The sequence below is a fragment of the Purpureocillium lilacinum genome (genome assembly GCF_023168085.1).
Source record: "Purpureocillium lilacinum CBS 284.36 DNA, scaffold_5, whole genome shotgun sequence".
Taxonomy (NCBI): Eukaryota; Fungi; Ascomycota; class Sordariomycetes; order Hypocreales; family Ophiocordycipitaceae; genus Purpureocillium; species Purpureocillium lilacinum.
In genome coordinates this window covers 3397481-3412812 of record NW_027072115.1, presented here as the reverse complement: position 1 = coordinate 3412812, position 15332 = coordinate 3397481, and the positions used below count along the sequence as shown (strand labels likewise).

The following is a 15332-nucleotide window of genomic DNA, read 5'->3' as shown; positions in this document are numbered from 1 at the left end:
CGACAGCGATCGCCGTGTGAGATGAGAGGTGGCCGCCAAGGAGGAGGAGTAGGAGTGCGGACTGCAACGCTGCCAGCGACAAGCCAGACGCCAGACGCGGCATGTGCGACCGTCACCTGCGTTTGCGACTGTGCCTCGTACTAAGCGGGCATACTGTTCCATCAGGATCTACTCGCACGCTGCTGTTGGTTCCCAGGCCCTGCCTGAGCCAAGAGCGTTCGTTGCACGACAGCAGCGTCAGACTCGACTCGGTCTCAGTGGAACCCTCCGACCGTCTCCTCCCCAGTGCAGCTGGAGGCGGCGGCGGCGGCGGCGCGCCGTCGGGCTCGTCCTGGTCGGTTGTGGTCCCGTCTGTCTGTATGTGCCCCGTGCCGCTGGGCATGGCTCACCTTGATTTCAATTCGAGGCGGCGCGCCGCACCCCCCCATCCGTCCCGCCCGCCCCAACCCGAAACCAAGCCTGCAAAAAGGCACACAGCGCCTGGGCTCCTCCACTGGCAATGGGCCACTCCCCCGAGAACGCCCCCGGCCCCCTGGCAATGGCAAGCAAGCCCGCCAAATAAGACTGAGGCCCCCGGGTGGCGCTAGCCCGGCGGCCCAGCCAACCACCGGCTACGTCCCCACCTGAGGCGACCGGGGTGTCCGCCTGCACTGCCTCACTGCCCAAAGAGTTCGTTTGCACCAACTGGGGAGGTCGAAGTTCCGGGCATGGGATGGATGGATCATGTCCTTTCTCTCGCGGCGCTGCAGATGCCCCAGGCCCGGCCGTGTCGTTGCCTCTTCACATCACAATTCTCCGCCACCATGTGTCGTTGCCGTCGTGCCTCTTCTTAACTATACCCCAGCGCAGGCCAACACGCCGGCTGTCTCCTCAGAGAGCGCTTTGACCGCCCCATTGCCCTTCCTTTTACTACACTCTTCTTAATGCGCGCTGCTTCATCACCGTTCTGCTTCGCCCTCCTTACCGCCCTTCGCCCATTGACCGACGGGCGTTGCCTATTTCGCCTCCAGCTCGGCAGCGCCACGACGGCCCGCGACCTCCAGCTGCCCTAGCATCTTGTCTGCCTCATCTGCCTACCGCCTGCCTTGCGAGGTGGGCTGTGTGTCGCCATGAAGGACGCCAGCGACCCCGAGCCGCCGCCTGGGCCCCCCGTCGGCCGGAGGAGAGCGTGAGTTGTCTTGCCCTCCCTTGGTGGAGGGAACATAAACAACCTTCCACCCCCCCCTGCCTCGGCATTCCAGACTGACCCTTCCTCGCCAGGCCAACCATCACCATTGACACCACCGCCGTCAGCGCAAACAACAGCTCCGGCGACATGGCTCAAGATGCCCCCCGGGCGAGCCCCTCCGTGTCGCCCATATCACCCCCCGACGACCCCGTCAGCCCGTCCACCATTGTCGAGCCCCCCGTCGCCGGATTCACTCCCAACCAGCGCCCCGAGCTGCGCGCCGACACCTCCTTCGACAGCAAGGACAGCCGGCCCACGAGCCCGCACAACGTCTCGAGCCCCGTCATGTCGCGGGCCGCCGCCGAGGGCGGCGCCGGCTTCCTCTCCGTCCCGCCGAACCCCCTGCGCTCGAGGCAGAACTCGGTCGACTCGCAGGATGCCGTGCGCTCCGTCAGCTCCCACGGCGAGACCACCGTCGTCGCCTCGAGCTACACGCAGACGGACAAGTTCAAGGCCGCCGGCAACGACAAGGTCATGAAGGACGACTCGGCGCTGGCCCCCGACGCCGGCACCGAGGAGGACTTCAAGGTCGACAACAACCCCTTCGCCTTCACCCCCGGCCAGCTCAACAAGATGTTCAACCCCAAGAGTCTCCCGGCCTTTTACGCGCTCGGTGGGCTCCGCGGGCTGGAGAAGGGCCTGCGCTCGGACCGCAAGTCTGGCCTCAGCACCGACGAGTCGCGCCTCGACGGCGACGTCTCGTTTGAAGAGGCGACGGCCGCGACGGTCAAGAACAGTAAGCTGGAGACTGAGGGTGTCGTCAGCCCGGTTACCCGGCAACCCACTAACAAGTCTTTGCGCGCCAAAGACGACTCCTTTTCCGACAGATACCGCGTCTTCAGAGACAACAGACTGCCTGTCAAGAAGGGCAAGAGTCTTCTTCAGCTCATGTGGATTACTTACAACGACAAGGTCCTGATTCTGCTGTCCATCGCCGCCGTTATCAGCCTGGGCGTCGGCCTCTACCAGACGTTTGGCGGCGAGCACAAGCCCGGCGAGCCCAAGGTGGAATGGGTCGAGGGTGTTGCCATTATCGCCGCCATTGCCATTGTCGTCATCGTCGGCTCTCTCAACGACTACTCCAAGGAACGCCAGTTTGCCCGCCTCAACAAGAAGAAACAGGACCGCAACGTAAAGGTGGTCCGCTCGGGAAAGACGGTCGAGGTATCGGTGTTTGACCTCATGGTCGGCGACGTCATCCACCTGGAGCCCGGCGACCTGGTCCCCGCCGACGGCGTGCTCATCGAGGGCTTCAACGTCAAGTGCGACGAGTCTCAGACCACGGGCGAGTCCGACATTATTCGCAAGCGGCCGTCCGACGAGGTGTTCGACGCTATCCAGAACCACGAGAATCTTAAGAAGATGGACCCGTTCATTCAGTCCGGCGCGCGAATCATGGAGGGCGTCGGCACGTACATGGCCACGTCCACCGGTATCTACTCGTCGTACGGCAAGACGCTCATGGCGCTCAACGAGGACCCGGAGATGACGCCCCTCCAGGCCAAGCTCAACGTCATCGCTACATATATCGCCAAGCTCGGCGGTGCCGCCGGTCTGCTTCTGTTTATCGTTCTCTTCATCGAGTTCCTGGTTCGTCTTCCGCGCCTGGACGACAGCGTCACGCCGGCTGCCAAGGGTCAGATGTTCCTGAACATCTTCATCGTTGTCGTCACGATCATCGTCGTCGCCGTCCCCGAAGGCCTGCCACTAGCCGTGACGCTCGCGCTGGCCTTTGCCACGACCCGCATGCTCAAGGACGCCAACCTGGTGCGCCACCTCAAGGCCTGCGAGGTCATGGGCAACGCGACGACTATCTGCTCGGACAAGACGGGAACCTTGACGCAAAACAAGATGCAGGTTGTTTCGGGCACCATCGGCACGAGCAACCGCTTCGGGGGTGCCCGGCCCAAGTCGGCTGACAGCGACGACGAGGATGCGGAGCCCGACTTCGACACGAGCGCCGACATCTCTGCGGCGGACTTCACGGCCATGCTCAGCGCCCCCGTCAAGGAGCTGTTGCTCAAGTCGGTCGCGCTCAACTCGACCGCTTTCGAGGGCGAGGTCGACGGCGAAAAGACGTTTATCGGATCCAAGACTGAGACGGCCCTGCTGCTGTTCGCGCGGGCGCACCTCGCCATGGGCCCCGTCAGCGAGGAGCGCGAGAGCGCCACGACCCTGCAGATCATCCCCTTCGACTCTGGCCGCAAGTGCATGGGCATCGTCGTGCAGCTGCCCAAGGGCAGGGCGCGCCTCTACGTCAAGGGTGCCTCCGAGATTCTCCTGGCCAAGTGCACGCAGACGCTGCGCGACCCTTCGGTGGACGACTCGCTCGTCCCGCTTACCAGGGACGACAGCCGCACCATTACGCGCCTCATCGAGAGCTACGCCATGCGATCGCTGCGAACCATTGGCCTCTGCTACCGCGACTTCGACGCGTGGCCTCCCAAGGCGGCCAAGCGCAGCGAGGGCGGCAAGGACCAGGTCGAGTTCGAGGACATCTTCCGCGAGATGAACTTTGTCGGCATGGTCGGCATCCAGGACCCGCTCCGCGACGGTGTCTACGACTCGGTCCGGGCTTGTCAGAAGGCGGGCGTCGTGGTCCGCATGGTCACGGGTGACAACAAGCTCACGGCGCAGGCCATCGCCAAGGAGTGCGGCATCCTGCAGCCCAACAGCATCGTCATGGAGGGCCCCGACTTCCGAAACCTGAGCAAGCTGCAGCAGGAAGAGATTATCCCGCGGCTGCACGTCCTGGCCCGTTCTAGCCCCGAAGACAAGCGCATTCTCGTGAAGCGACTCAAGGACAAGGGTGAGACGGTAGCCGTGACGGGCGACGGTACCAACGACGCGCCCGCGCTCAAGATGGCAGATGTGGGCTTCTCCATGGGCATCGCCGGTACCGAGGTGGCCAAGGAAGCATCGGCCATCATCCTCATGGACGACAACTTCTCGAGCATCGTCAAGGCCCTCAAGTGGGGCCGTGCCGTCAACGACGCCGTCAAGCGGTTCCTGCAGTTCCAGCTGACGGTCAACATCACGGCCGTGGTGCTCACCTTCGTCACTGCCGTGTCGAGCGGCAAGGAGGAGTCGGTGCTGACGGCCGTCCAGCTGCTGTGGGTCAACCTCATCATGGACACGCTGGCGGCGCTGGCGCTGGCCACGGACCCGCCGCAGGACAGCGTGCTGGACCGCAAGCCGGAGCCCAAGGGCTCGTCCATCATCTCGCCGACCATGTGGAAGATGATTCTGGGCCAGGCCGTGTACCAGCTGGTGATTACGTTCCTGCTGTACTATGGCGTGCCCAAGGGCCTCATCGACGGCATCATCACCAACGAGCCGCTGCCGGCGAACGTGGTCAATACGCTGGTATTCAACACGTTTGTGTGGATGCAAATCTTTAACCAGTGGAAGTAAGTGATAATCGTCATGCGTTTGATTAGGATGGCTTTGCTAACGAAGCGCAGCAACCGCCGCTTGGACAACAAGTTCAACATCTTTGAGGGTCTCATGAGCAACTGGTTCTTCATCGGCATCAGCATCATCATGTGCGGCGGACAGGTGCTCATCATCTTTGTCGGCGGCGCGGCGTTCCAGATCGCCTCGAGCGCGAGCAGGGATGCGGCACTCTGGGGCATCGCCATCATCCTGGGCGCCATCTCGATCCCGGTTGGCGTGGTGATCCGGCTGATCCCGGACTCGGCGCTCCTGGCGCTGGTCCCCGACTTCCTGAAGCAGCGGGCGCACAAGGTGCCCGGCCTGACGGTGTCGGACGAGGAGATGGACATGTACCCGGAGCCGCTGGCGGACGTGCGGGACGAGCTCAACTTCTTGCGGCGGATGAAGGGTGGGCGTCTCAACAACCTCAAGTTTGCGGTGCAGCATCCCAAGGAGACTCTGATGCGGCGGTCGCGAAGCCCGTCGCACTCGCGATCCGAGTCGATGAACGCGCCGGCGACGCCGGAGCGCGAGGACAGCTTCGGGTCGCGGGCTCCGACGCCCGAGTCGCGGTCGCGGACCCGGTCGCGGTCCAACCGGTCGCGGTCCAACTCGGCGCTCGGGGCGCCAACAGTCATGGCGGGCATCGTGGCGGCCGGCGTGGCGGCTGGGTGGGCGCCGTCAGGTCGGCCGAGCGCGGACGAGACAGCGGCGGCCGGCACTTCTCAGCAAGGAGCAGAGAGCAGCGGCGAGACGCGGAAAGAGTAGAGAGGAGGAAGGCGCCTGCATGCGCGGAAACTGTATATACCATACCATACATAGGCGGACTCAACCGCCCACACCTGTCCATTAGAGTTGCGGCCGCCGCGGCGGCTGCTAGACTATATCCAATTTGTACACTTTGAGCGCACTGGTCTCTGCTGATTTTCGACTCTTTTTGGTATTTGCTGTCTGCTTGTCTACTTGTCTACGTGCGAATATGTTGGGGGAGCAGAGCATCGGCATGCACAAGGCACTGCCGTTGGGGCGGCGCGAGCTGCTGCGTGGCGTCGCTGAAGCGGCGGTCTATTGCCCACGCTGGCCACGATGGTTTCCTGCACATGTACACGATGGCAGCTGAGGACGGATTATGTCCTGGTCTAGGCCATAGGAGGGGTTTCAAGTCATCATTGACTTGACTGGAGCTAACTAAGGTGGCGAACCCCGGACATTACAGCGACGTGAATGAGCAAAGTCGAGTTCATTTCATGACTTGACAATTAAGGATGAGGAGGAGGAGTTGCTGCTGCTAGATGCCGGGTGTCCGCGCACCCACCGTTCACAGACATGAATCAACCGCGACCATCAAGTTTCGGGTTTCGGGAAGGGGGGGAAGCCTGGTGCGGTACGGACAGAGTTTCAGGGCGTGTGTGTCTGGCCGCGAGGGGGGAAAGGGAGGGCTCGGCTGGTTGGCTGATGAGGGTGGCGGTCACTTAATACCTAGTCATGTCGGTCAGACACATCGTCGGAAGCAGCACCAGTTTGCGTTGCGTTCATTGTCCCGGTCGGGACGGGGGTGAAGATGTTCTTCCCGAGGGCCGTGAAAGAGATTTGGGCAATGCTAGATAGGCGAAACCCGGTTACTACAGCATCAACGGCAAAATATACGTATGTAAGGTATGGCTACGGCATGAGCCCGTACCTTGGGCCAGAGCTGCAGTGCCGAACCCTGGATCGGAATTTGGGGCTGTCTGTGCCTCCTCCTTTCAGCCGCCCCCTGTCCCCCCGCGTGCTGAGAGGTTCGGACCTGATTGATTGATTGACTGACTGACTGGCGGAGCGTGTTGAGTGAAAGGTGATTGATTAATCACGATTTTTGGTTAGCTGCAATAATGAAATAAATAATGAAACGAAAAAGGACGGACAGGACCGGACCAGACCAGACCACGGCCCCCCTCAACTCCCCCCCCCCCCCCAAATTGGTTTCCAGCACTCACGCTGAAGTCGGACTTCTCACGTCAGTCGCTTGCTGGCTTGTTTGCCTGCCTACCTGCTTCCCTCGTCTTCCGCGGCGAGAACGCTGCGCCTCGAAACTCAAATCGCCCGCCTGCCTCGTCGGGCTCGATTTCGATCAATACGAGGGGCGCCTGCTGCTGTTGTTACCACGAAGCACCACCCATCTCTCCCCGCGCGCCCCTGCCACTGCTGCTGGTGCTGCTGCTGCTAGTCAAGGTGAGTGCCGGCTACGTTTCTCTGAAGCACAGTACCCAGTACACGCGAGATTCCCACCCTTTCCAGCCTTCCACCGTCCATCTGTTTCGTGTCCCACTCGGAGGTTCCGCGCTTCATGTACGAAAGTACGAAACTGCCTCTTGTGCATTTGCGTTTGCATTTTGCGTTCTGAAAAGGCCACGGAGTACCGGTACTCGGGCTGCGAGGTGCGGCGCGCTCTCAACTACCTACCTTACCTGCCTTACCTAGGGAAGGAAGGTAGGTACCTTTTTGGCCGCTGCTGGCCTCGTCATGCCAACGTGCCATTTCCATGCCATTGCCCATTGATTGATTGCCAATGCCCATTGCTATACGCCCATTTGCACACCCAGCTTGACTTTGCTGGCTTCCCATTTGTCGCCGCCGCCGCCGCCTGTGTGTGAGAGGTCTGAGCCTCTGAGGTATCGCCCGACTCGAGCGACATTTTTTTTCCTGTCGCCTTGGCTGGCTGGCTGGCTGGCCCTTTCTTGTATCTCATTTCATCCCTTGCCCGAGTCACATTTTCCCAACCTTTTTTTGGCTTTTCCTCGCCTTCCTACTCTCTCTCTTTCTTTCTCTGTCTCCCACAACCATTCAACCCGCCGCCGCCCGTCATCTTCGCCCGTCGCCATCGACCGCAACGCATTGGCAACGCGCTTTTGTCCGTCGGTCTTCTTTTCCTCCTTTTGCACTGTGGTTTTCCCCCGGGGCTCGCCGCGCTCACGCAAAACTGTCGACAGGAGGGTTTGGTGTATAGCCCGGTCTGGTATTCTGTTCGCCTTCAACAACGGCCCGCCCGTGGCCGCCCTTTTTGTTCGCCCGTCGGTCGGTCGGCTGTTGTTGTCCTCGTTTATTCCCGCCCGCTGCCCACGCCATTCGTCGCGGCGCCGGCCCGATAAGGCCGTACGATACATAATCATTTCTTTTTTGCCTCTCTCTGTTGTTGAATTACCTCGTCTCATTCTCTTTGAGAGCCCGCCCGCCCGACTGATCCGCCATCGCCCGCCAGACCGCCAAACTGCCCGCGCAGTGAGTGGTTCGAGTTGTCTCGACGCGCTTCGTTGCCCTTCCCCCCTGGTGAGGAAACTCGCCACTCGGGCAACTGACTTATCTGTCTCTCTCCCAACGCGACCGTCGTCGTCATCAACTGCTGGCTCGCCCCCAGCCTATCTCTTCTGCTTTCTCCCTCTCCTACAATGACCATGAAACGCGCTCCCGCAGGCAAGGCCGCCGCCGTGGCCCTGCCGCCGCGAAGGGGCAACCCGGACGCGCTCGACAGCCTGCCCGCCAACCCGACGCTCGAAGACATCAAGCGCGCCGAGGCCAACGTGTCGCTGGCCGAGCTCGAGGACCGCGTCAACGACGTCCGCGAGTCGTGGGACACGGATTCGCTGTTTGAGGATGCCTTTCTGGAGCTGTCGTCGTCGTCAGATGCCGACGGCGAGAAGAGTGAGTCTACATGCATTCATTCATTTATTCATCGCCCTCCTACTCTCACCCCTTGTCCCACAAACTTGATGAAGAATCCTCCGACTGACAACCGCCCCAGAATCAGACGCGTGCTCGCCCGAAGAGGCCAGCCGCCTCCGCAGGGAACTGCGCGAGTACGGCCCGGCCGTCTTCTGCCAGCGCACCGTAGACGCCGGCCGCTACACGGCCAAGAAGCTCCTCACGGCCTTCAACATCCGCGCGCCGGCCTTCCTCGACGGCCAGCCCGACGAGGCCTACTTCAGCCTCCTCTCGCTCGCCATGTCGCGCGAGCTGTCCAAGCGCGCCAAGCTGTCGCGCTACAACTCGGTCGACGACGCCGTTGACCTTGTCCGCCGCTCCTCCAACATCATCGTCATCACCGGCGCCGGCATCTCCACCTCGCTCGGCATCCCCGACTTCCGCTCCAAGGGCACCGGCCTCTACTCCAAGCTCGAGCACCTTGGCCTCGGCGACCCCCAGGAGGTCTTCGACATTGACGTCTTCAAGGATGATCCCACCATCTTCTACTCGGTCGCCCGCGACATCGTCCCCGCCACGGACCGCTTCACCCCGACGCACAAGTTCCTCGCCATGCTGCACCAGCGCGGCAAGCTGCTCACAAATTACTCCCAGAACATCGACAACCTCGAGGTCAAGGCCGGCCTGCCCAAGGACAAGCTCGTCCAGTGCCACGGCTCCTTCGGCACCGCCTCGTGCGTCCAGTGCGGCTTCCAGATGGACGGCGAGGCCATCTTCCCGGACATCAAGGCCGGCAACATCCCCCGCTGCCCGCGCTGCGTCCAGGCCCTGCTCGCCGGCAACGGCAACGGTCGCCGCCGCAAGCGCAAGCGCTCCGCCGGCGCCAACGCCTCGTCCCGCCGCAAGGTCCGCCGCTCCGCGAGTGGCGACTCGACCGACGACGACGACAACTCCGACTACGACCTCCCCGAGGCCGGCGTCATGAAGCCCGACATCACCTTCTTCGGCGAGGCCCTGCCTGACGAGTTCTCCAAGCGCCTGACCACGCACGACCGCGAAAAGGTCGACCTCGTCATCGTCATCGGCACCTCCCTCAAGGTCACCCCCGTCTCCGAGATCGTCAGCTGGCTGCCGCCCCAGATCCCCCAGATCTACGTCTCGCGCCAGCCCGTCAGCCACATCAACTTTGACATTGACCTGCTCGGCGACTGCGACGTCGTCGTCGCCGAGCTCTGCCGCCGCCTGGACTGGCCCATGCGCCACGAGATGGCCGTCCCCGAGGGCCAGCCCATCGACGTCGTCACCGAGCCTGGCTACCGCAGCAGACACGTCTTCGAGGTGCGCGTGCCGTCGGCTGAGAACGGCGCAACAGACGCGGCCAAGAACGGGACCGCCGCCGCCGCCCCCACGAATGGCGATGTCAAAAATGGCTCTGCCGCCAAGAAGCCTGTTGCAAGCTCGTGACGGACCACTGCTTCAGCGCCATGCACACACACACACACACACACATTGGCACATCCCTTCGCCCTTTGCGCTACACCATCCTGCGAGTCACTTACCTGTTTTAATACTTGAGCCCGCGCACGTCCTTGCCTGGTCATCTGTCCTTTTCTTGCAAGGAGTAACGGTTTCTGTTGTTTCAAATCGTGGTGTCTGGCGTTTTGACGGGATGGCTGGAGGCCCCAAAGGGGGCACATACGCACACCCGACCAGCCGGTCGACCGCGTTCTCCTTCGTGTCCCCCGGGCCTCATTAGCCCGCTTGCTCGGTCTCCTTGTTTTTTGTTTGGCCCATGTCTTTCCCCGTTGTTTTGCCTGCCCTCTCTTTCTCTCCATGGGCTGCTGGTTTGATCGCGACGTTATGGACGGAAACACACATGGGTGGCGGTAGATGGGAAAAGGAAGCTTCGCGCCTAGATGGCACTTCTCTTCCCACAAAAGAAGACGTACGTAAATTCGCGCGTATACACACGGTCGACGCGTTTTGTCTAGATAGATGAAGGAAGACAGCATGGATGGAATACAACCTTAATGCCGCCTCGACCCTGTCGTTCATGTCTCTTGTCACGTACATGCTACTCGTCCTCGTCAAAGTGGTATCCGCCTGTCATCCTGCCGCGTGAGACTTACGTACAACAAACCGCCCCCCATCATATATGCGTGAGTAACCCCAAGAGAGAAGAACCAGGAGAGCAAAAGAAAGGAAAACGCAATGCCATGCCTAAATAAGACTTTCGTACTTGTCCAGCCCCGACTTCTGCTGCTGCTGCTGCTGCTGCTGCGCCCCGATGGTATTGTTGGCGCCACCCATCGACCCCATCGACCCCATGGGTTTGTTTGCCATTCGTCCCATGCCGCCCACGGATGACCACCCTGTTTGCTGCTGCGCCGGGTTAGGAGGGGGCTTGATGCCAAAGGAGCCGGCGCCCCCAGAGCCACCGGGTGGCGGGGGCAACGAGAACGATGACGACGAGCTGCGCTGCCCGCTGATACTCGGCCGCTGCGCCCCGAGGGACATTCCACTCATGGAAGACGTCATGCCGCCGAAGCCAGAAAGCGTGGATGAGGGAGACGTCGGATTCGCGGACGAGTAGTTGGGTGCGTAGTTGGGCGTGGACGAGGTCGACGCCCAGGGATTGGCTGTTGCGGCCGACGCCGTGCTCGACGACCAGTTGAACGACGTTGCGCTGGGCTGGGTAGGCGGCGCCTGGAAGCCAGACTGCGAGGGCTGCGTAGGCTGCAGCGGCTGGCTGAACTGCGTCGACGACGGCGTCATGGACCCGAATCGCGCGAGGTCTGGCGTGACTGTGCGGAAGCCAGACCCCTGGCTCGGCTGCGTAGCGACACCCGTGGGACTGGCAGGGGTCTGCGTGGACCACGAAAAGGAAGGCGTTTGCGGCGTGCTCGTGGTCGTCTGTGGTGCGGACATGACCGAGGGCGTCTCGTCCCAGCTCGCGACGCCGGTCCCATTGCTCGCCGACGCGCTGCCCGCCCCGGGTCGCCCCTTGACCAGAGACTCAAAGTCATCCTCGTTGCCACCGCCGCTCGCGTCAAACGCCGTGCCAGTCACGCCTCCGAACGCAAGGAAGTCCTCGTTGGGGCCGGCCGCTGCGCCGTTGGAGTTGCCCGACGTCTCCTGGAGCTTCTTGGACTGCTCCTCCTCCACTCGCCGCGACAGGTTCTTGATGAGCTCCATGAAGGTCTGGAACTGCTTCAGATCCAGCAAGGGCCCCAGGGACATGCTCCACAGGACGGGAAGGATGTCCATTGCCACAAACTCGGCGTCGGCCGTCTGGCCAACGATGCGCAGCACGTTGAGCGCTGCAATCATTACCGCCGGTTCCTTGGTCTTGATGGACCTGATCAGAGGAACAATCTTCTCCTGCATCGTGTACTTGTCCAAAGCACTTGATGATGATGTCTTCCTCTTGTCCTCTACCAGGCCGTTCAGGCCGTCGTCGGCTGCCGCGTCGGCCGACCCTCCGCAGAGGATGACAAACGCCTGAAGACCGCGCACCTTGATGGCGAGGCTGTTCGTCCTGCTAAAGACGGCTGCCACCACGGGGAAGAGCTCGTTCTTGATGGTACTAAAGTCAAGCACAGGAAGCACAGATGGCAGAGTCCTCAACGCGGCGTCCACGATGGCATGCGTCGGGCATTCTATGGCTGCCAGGATGACAGGCAATATATCTGTAGTCTGTCAGTCTTGTCATCATCTCCTCATAACACTAGGTCTCGCTCTTACCGTCCTTAAACTCCTTGCCGGAGCTGTTGTCTGCCGCAGCCTGCAGGTGCTCGAGAAAGACCATGAGGCCTGCGTCTCGTGCTGGGTCCTTCTCCTGCGTCTGCTTCGCATTGACGACGAAAATCTCCTTCAACGCGGGCCGCACCTTTTCACCAAACGCTCGTCGAGCGGAAGGCAGCAGCTCGATAATCTTGAACACGTTCTGCAGGATTGGCGCCAAAAGTTCTCTGTCCTTGAGCTCGTCCAACAACCCCGGCAGAATCTTCTTTTCCATGACCGACTTGGGGAACGACGGCAGAACCTTGACGAGGCCCTTGAGGAACTGCGACTTTTCGTTTGGCGTCTTGGCCGGGAAAGAGTCCAAGAAGCGGATGGTGGAGACGAGGATGTTGTCAAAGTACTCGCTCTGCTGGAACTCACGGGCCGTCATTCGCTGGGCCGGCCGTCTTGTGATGAGCCTCGGCAGGACATGTTGAGAGAGGTCTTTGGGGAGCGGGCGGGAAGAGAGGAAGTTGTTGGTTGAGGAAGGTACGGATGAGGACGATGAGAAGAGCCGCTTGTACGACGAGAGGCTGCCGTGGCTCTCGAGCGGTGACTGATGCGGCGAGTTGTAAAGCGCCACGGACAGGAGCCCAAGCGAGAACATGTCGGCAGACGGCGTCAGATTGTTGTCCATGACGAAGTCGGGCGAGGTGTAGTCGAGGTTGAGCTGCACGAGCCTGGGTAGCCGCGGGTCCATGTTGAGCACCTCGTACAGGTTGATGCCCTGTATGGAGGTGGGCTTGTTGGAGCCCTCAGCGGGACTACAAAAGGCAAAACCGCTTATCTTCCAGTCAGACTGCGATGCGTCAGCCAATGCACATGCCTATCTTACGGCGCGTAGATGTAGTTGCTTACCTTGGCGTTGATGAGGACTGCATCAGGGGTCAGGTTGCCGTGGACCAGCCCCGCGTTCTCGTGCAGAAACTCGAGCGCCTTGCTCAGCTGCAGCAGCCCCTTTTGAATCTCCAGCTCGTCAATCTCGAGCTCCCTCCTCCTCCGCACGCCGTCCGCATCCTCGGTGACGTAGCGGCTCGAGCGGCCACCAGGCCCGCCCGCGCGCTCCTGGTCATCCTTTTCCTGCAGCACGCTCGCCAGCGACGCGGTGACGGCTTCAGTCACGAACTGCAGGCCGCCGCCTCTCGTCTCCTCGACGGGCTCGACCAGTTCGAGGATGCTGGGGTGGCGGAGCTTGGCGAGACTCGAGGCCTCCTTCTTCAGGCGCTCGACGACCTCCTCGACGCTGCGCTTGTACGACGAGGCGCCGGAGCGCCCCAGGGAGCTGCCATGGCTGTCTAGCGCCTTCTTGTCGAAGACGAAGACGCTATACGCCTTGCCCGTCGACTTCTTCTTCGCGTCGTAGATCTTCCACGGGCCGGCCGTCGAGGTGGGGTTCGGTGAGATGGAGTAGTTTGCGGTGATGTTGGTGGCGGAGATGGACTTGAGCGCCGAGGAGAACATGCTGCGACGATTACGCTGGGGGCCGAGGCGGGAGGGCCGCTGCTATCATGTCGTCGTCGCGCGCGAGCTGGGTGCGTCGGGCCGAGGCGACGTGGCGATGCTCGAGCTGTTCGGTCGGTGACCCAGATGGGCGTGTCGCAGCAGTGATGAACGCGATGTCGCAATGGCAGAGCGTCGCCTCGTGCTAATTCGCTCCGCTGCCCAATGGCGACTGGGAGAGACGTCGTCAACCTTGGTTTCGATAAATCGCTGGTTTGGCTGGCTGCTTGTCTGGTGAGCTTTGTTCGACTTGAGTCGGGCCGTGACCACGTCAATTGCGCTGACTAATGGCTGCAACCGCATATAATTGAGGCAGCGCCGACCGTAATTTAGACTTGGCCACATCACCACCTCACACTGCGCTTTGCGTGTGAGTCGAATCGAAATGATGTAACGCACTTTCAGAAGAACATAGCCATGACTCTCAGTCGTGTACATGTATTTATATGACAGGCTCATCGCTCAACAGGTGGCGACCCAAGCGCGTTGATGAACGAAGCCCCTTCTCGCCTTCAAGGCGATGTTGAACAACTCTACTGCTCCTCCAATTCTCCATGATCGCGTCCCCTTCCCCTTGGCGGGCCAACGCCGACAGTTCTTGCAATCAAGTCTCCCAGCTACTGCCGGCACCAAACGGCCCTCCGGCTCATTTGTCAAGCTCTATACCGTTTTCCTCCAAAAGCTTCAAAAGCTCATCAGGGAGTTCAGACTGGCCTGGCGAGCCTTGCTGTGGTCCGTTTGAGAGCCCCCCTGCTGGCCTTTCGTGCTTGCAGCCTGATTGTCCATTGGGGCCTCCCTGCGGCGGTCCTCCCGGGACACTCTCCGACCCTTCCTGCAGACCACCCAGCTCTCCGGCGTCACTTGGCGACGAGCCACTCGAAGCTTCAGTTGATGACTCTTCCGGACCGCTCCCCGAACCTTCCGGCAGGTCACCCAGCTCACTGTTTCCGCTCGACGGGCCTTCATTTGGCGTTTCTGGGCCTTGACTTGGTGAATCACTCGGCAGACTCTCTGGCCCTCCTTGTGACGACTGTCCAGGATATCCCTGTGATTGCCCGCCGGACCCACCGTTAGGAGACGTGCCTGGCATGCCTTGTGGCGCCTGGCCTGGCGTTCCGTCGCCCGAGCACTTGAGCGCGAGCCAAAGCGAGAACATGCCGTACGACTCGGCATTATGGAGACTCCTTTCGGCGGGAAGCCCTCGAACGCCGTCCAAGCCATATGCGTAATCTTCCGTTGCGTTGAGCGCGTGGGACATCTCGTGTACCATCAAACTCTCTGCGTCGAGCCCATCGCACCATGCCCCCTTGCCACGGATGGGACCTGTGAAATAATTGGGGCATAGATTCAAATCCGGCCCTGGTGCGTCCGTGACCGCACCCCACTCCTTTCCGTTGTCGTCACGGCAATTCGGGCGCGCTTCACAAGCTACTTGCACCGAGCCGCTTCCTTTAGGACCGCATTCGTCGGCTATCTTGGTGAACACCTCGGAGACGAAGCGACGGGCTCCTTGATCGCTCGTGTGAAAGATTTGCTGCATCAGCTTGGACGACCCATTCAATGCTTCTTTTGCTGATGCGGCCGCTCTCTCCGCGCAACCCTGGAGGGCAGTTTGAACGAAGTCCAGGTTGCCTTGGCAGCTGTTGGCAATGTTGGCACGCTTCTGAAGAGTTGCGGTGCTGCCAAGGCTGTTCCCACCCGTGTTGGT

The 15332-nt window shown here is 61.3% G+C and overlaps 3 protein-coding genes across 3 annotated transcripts; 2 read left to right on the top strand and 1 right to left on the bottom strand.

Moving 5' to 3' along the window:
* Nucleotides 1-1109: 1109 nt before the first annotated feature.
* On the top strand, nt 1110-5431 carry PLICBS_007627 (uncharacterized protein; the record flags this gene model as incomplete). Its single annotated transcript, XM_018321083.2, has 3 exons — nt 1110-1168; nt 1261-4638; nt 4693-5431. The coding sequence occupies 3 exons, from the start codon at nt 1110-1112 to the stop codon at nt 5429-5431; spliced, it is 4176 nt and encodes a 1391-aa protein (XP_018180980.1).
* A 2657-nt stretch (nt 5432-8088) lies between these two features.
* PLICBS_007626 (NAD-dependent histone deacetylase sir2) lies at nt 8089-9805 on the top strand (the record flags this gene model as incomplete). Its single annotated transcript, XM_018321082.2, has 2 exons — nt 8089-8341; nt 8442-9805. The coding sequence occupies 2 exons, from the start codon at nt 8089-8091 to the stop codon at nt 9803-9805; spliced, it is 1617 nt and encodes a 538-aa protein (XP_018180979.2).
* A 756-nt stretch (nt 9806-10561) lies between these two features.
* PLICBS_007625 (uncharacterized protein) lies at nt 10562-13585 on the bottom strand (the record flags this gene model as incomplete). The annotated part of the gene is made up of 3 exons (XM_018321081.2): nt 10562-12030; nt 12086-12923; nt 12983-13585. The coding sequence occupies 3 exons, from the start codon at nt 13583-13585 to the stop codon at nt 10562-10564; spliced, it is 2910 nt and encodes a 969-aa protein (XP_018180978.2).
* Nucleotides 13586-15332: the final 1747 nt, after the last annotated feature.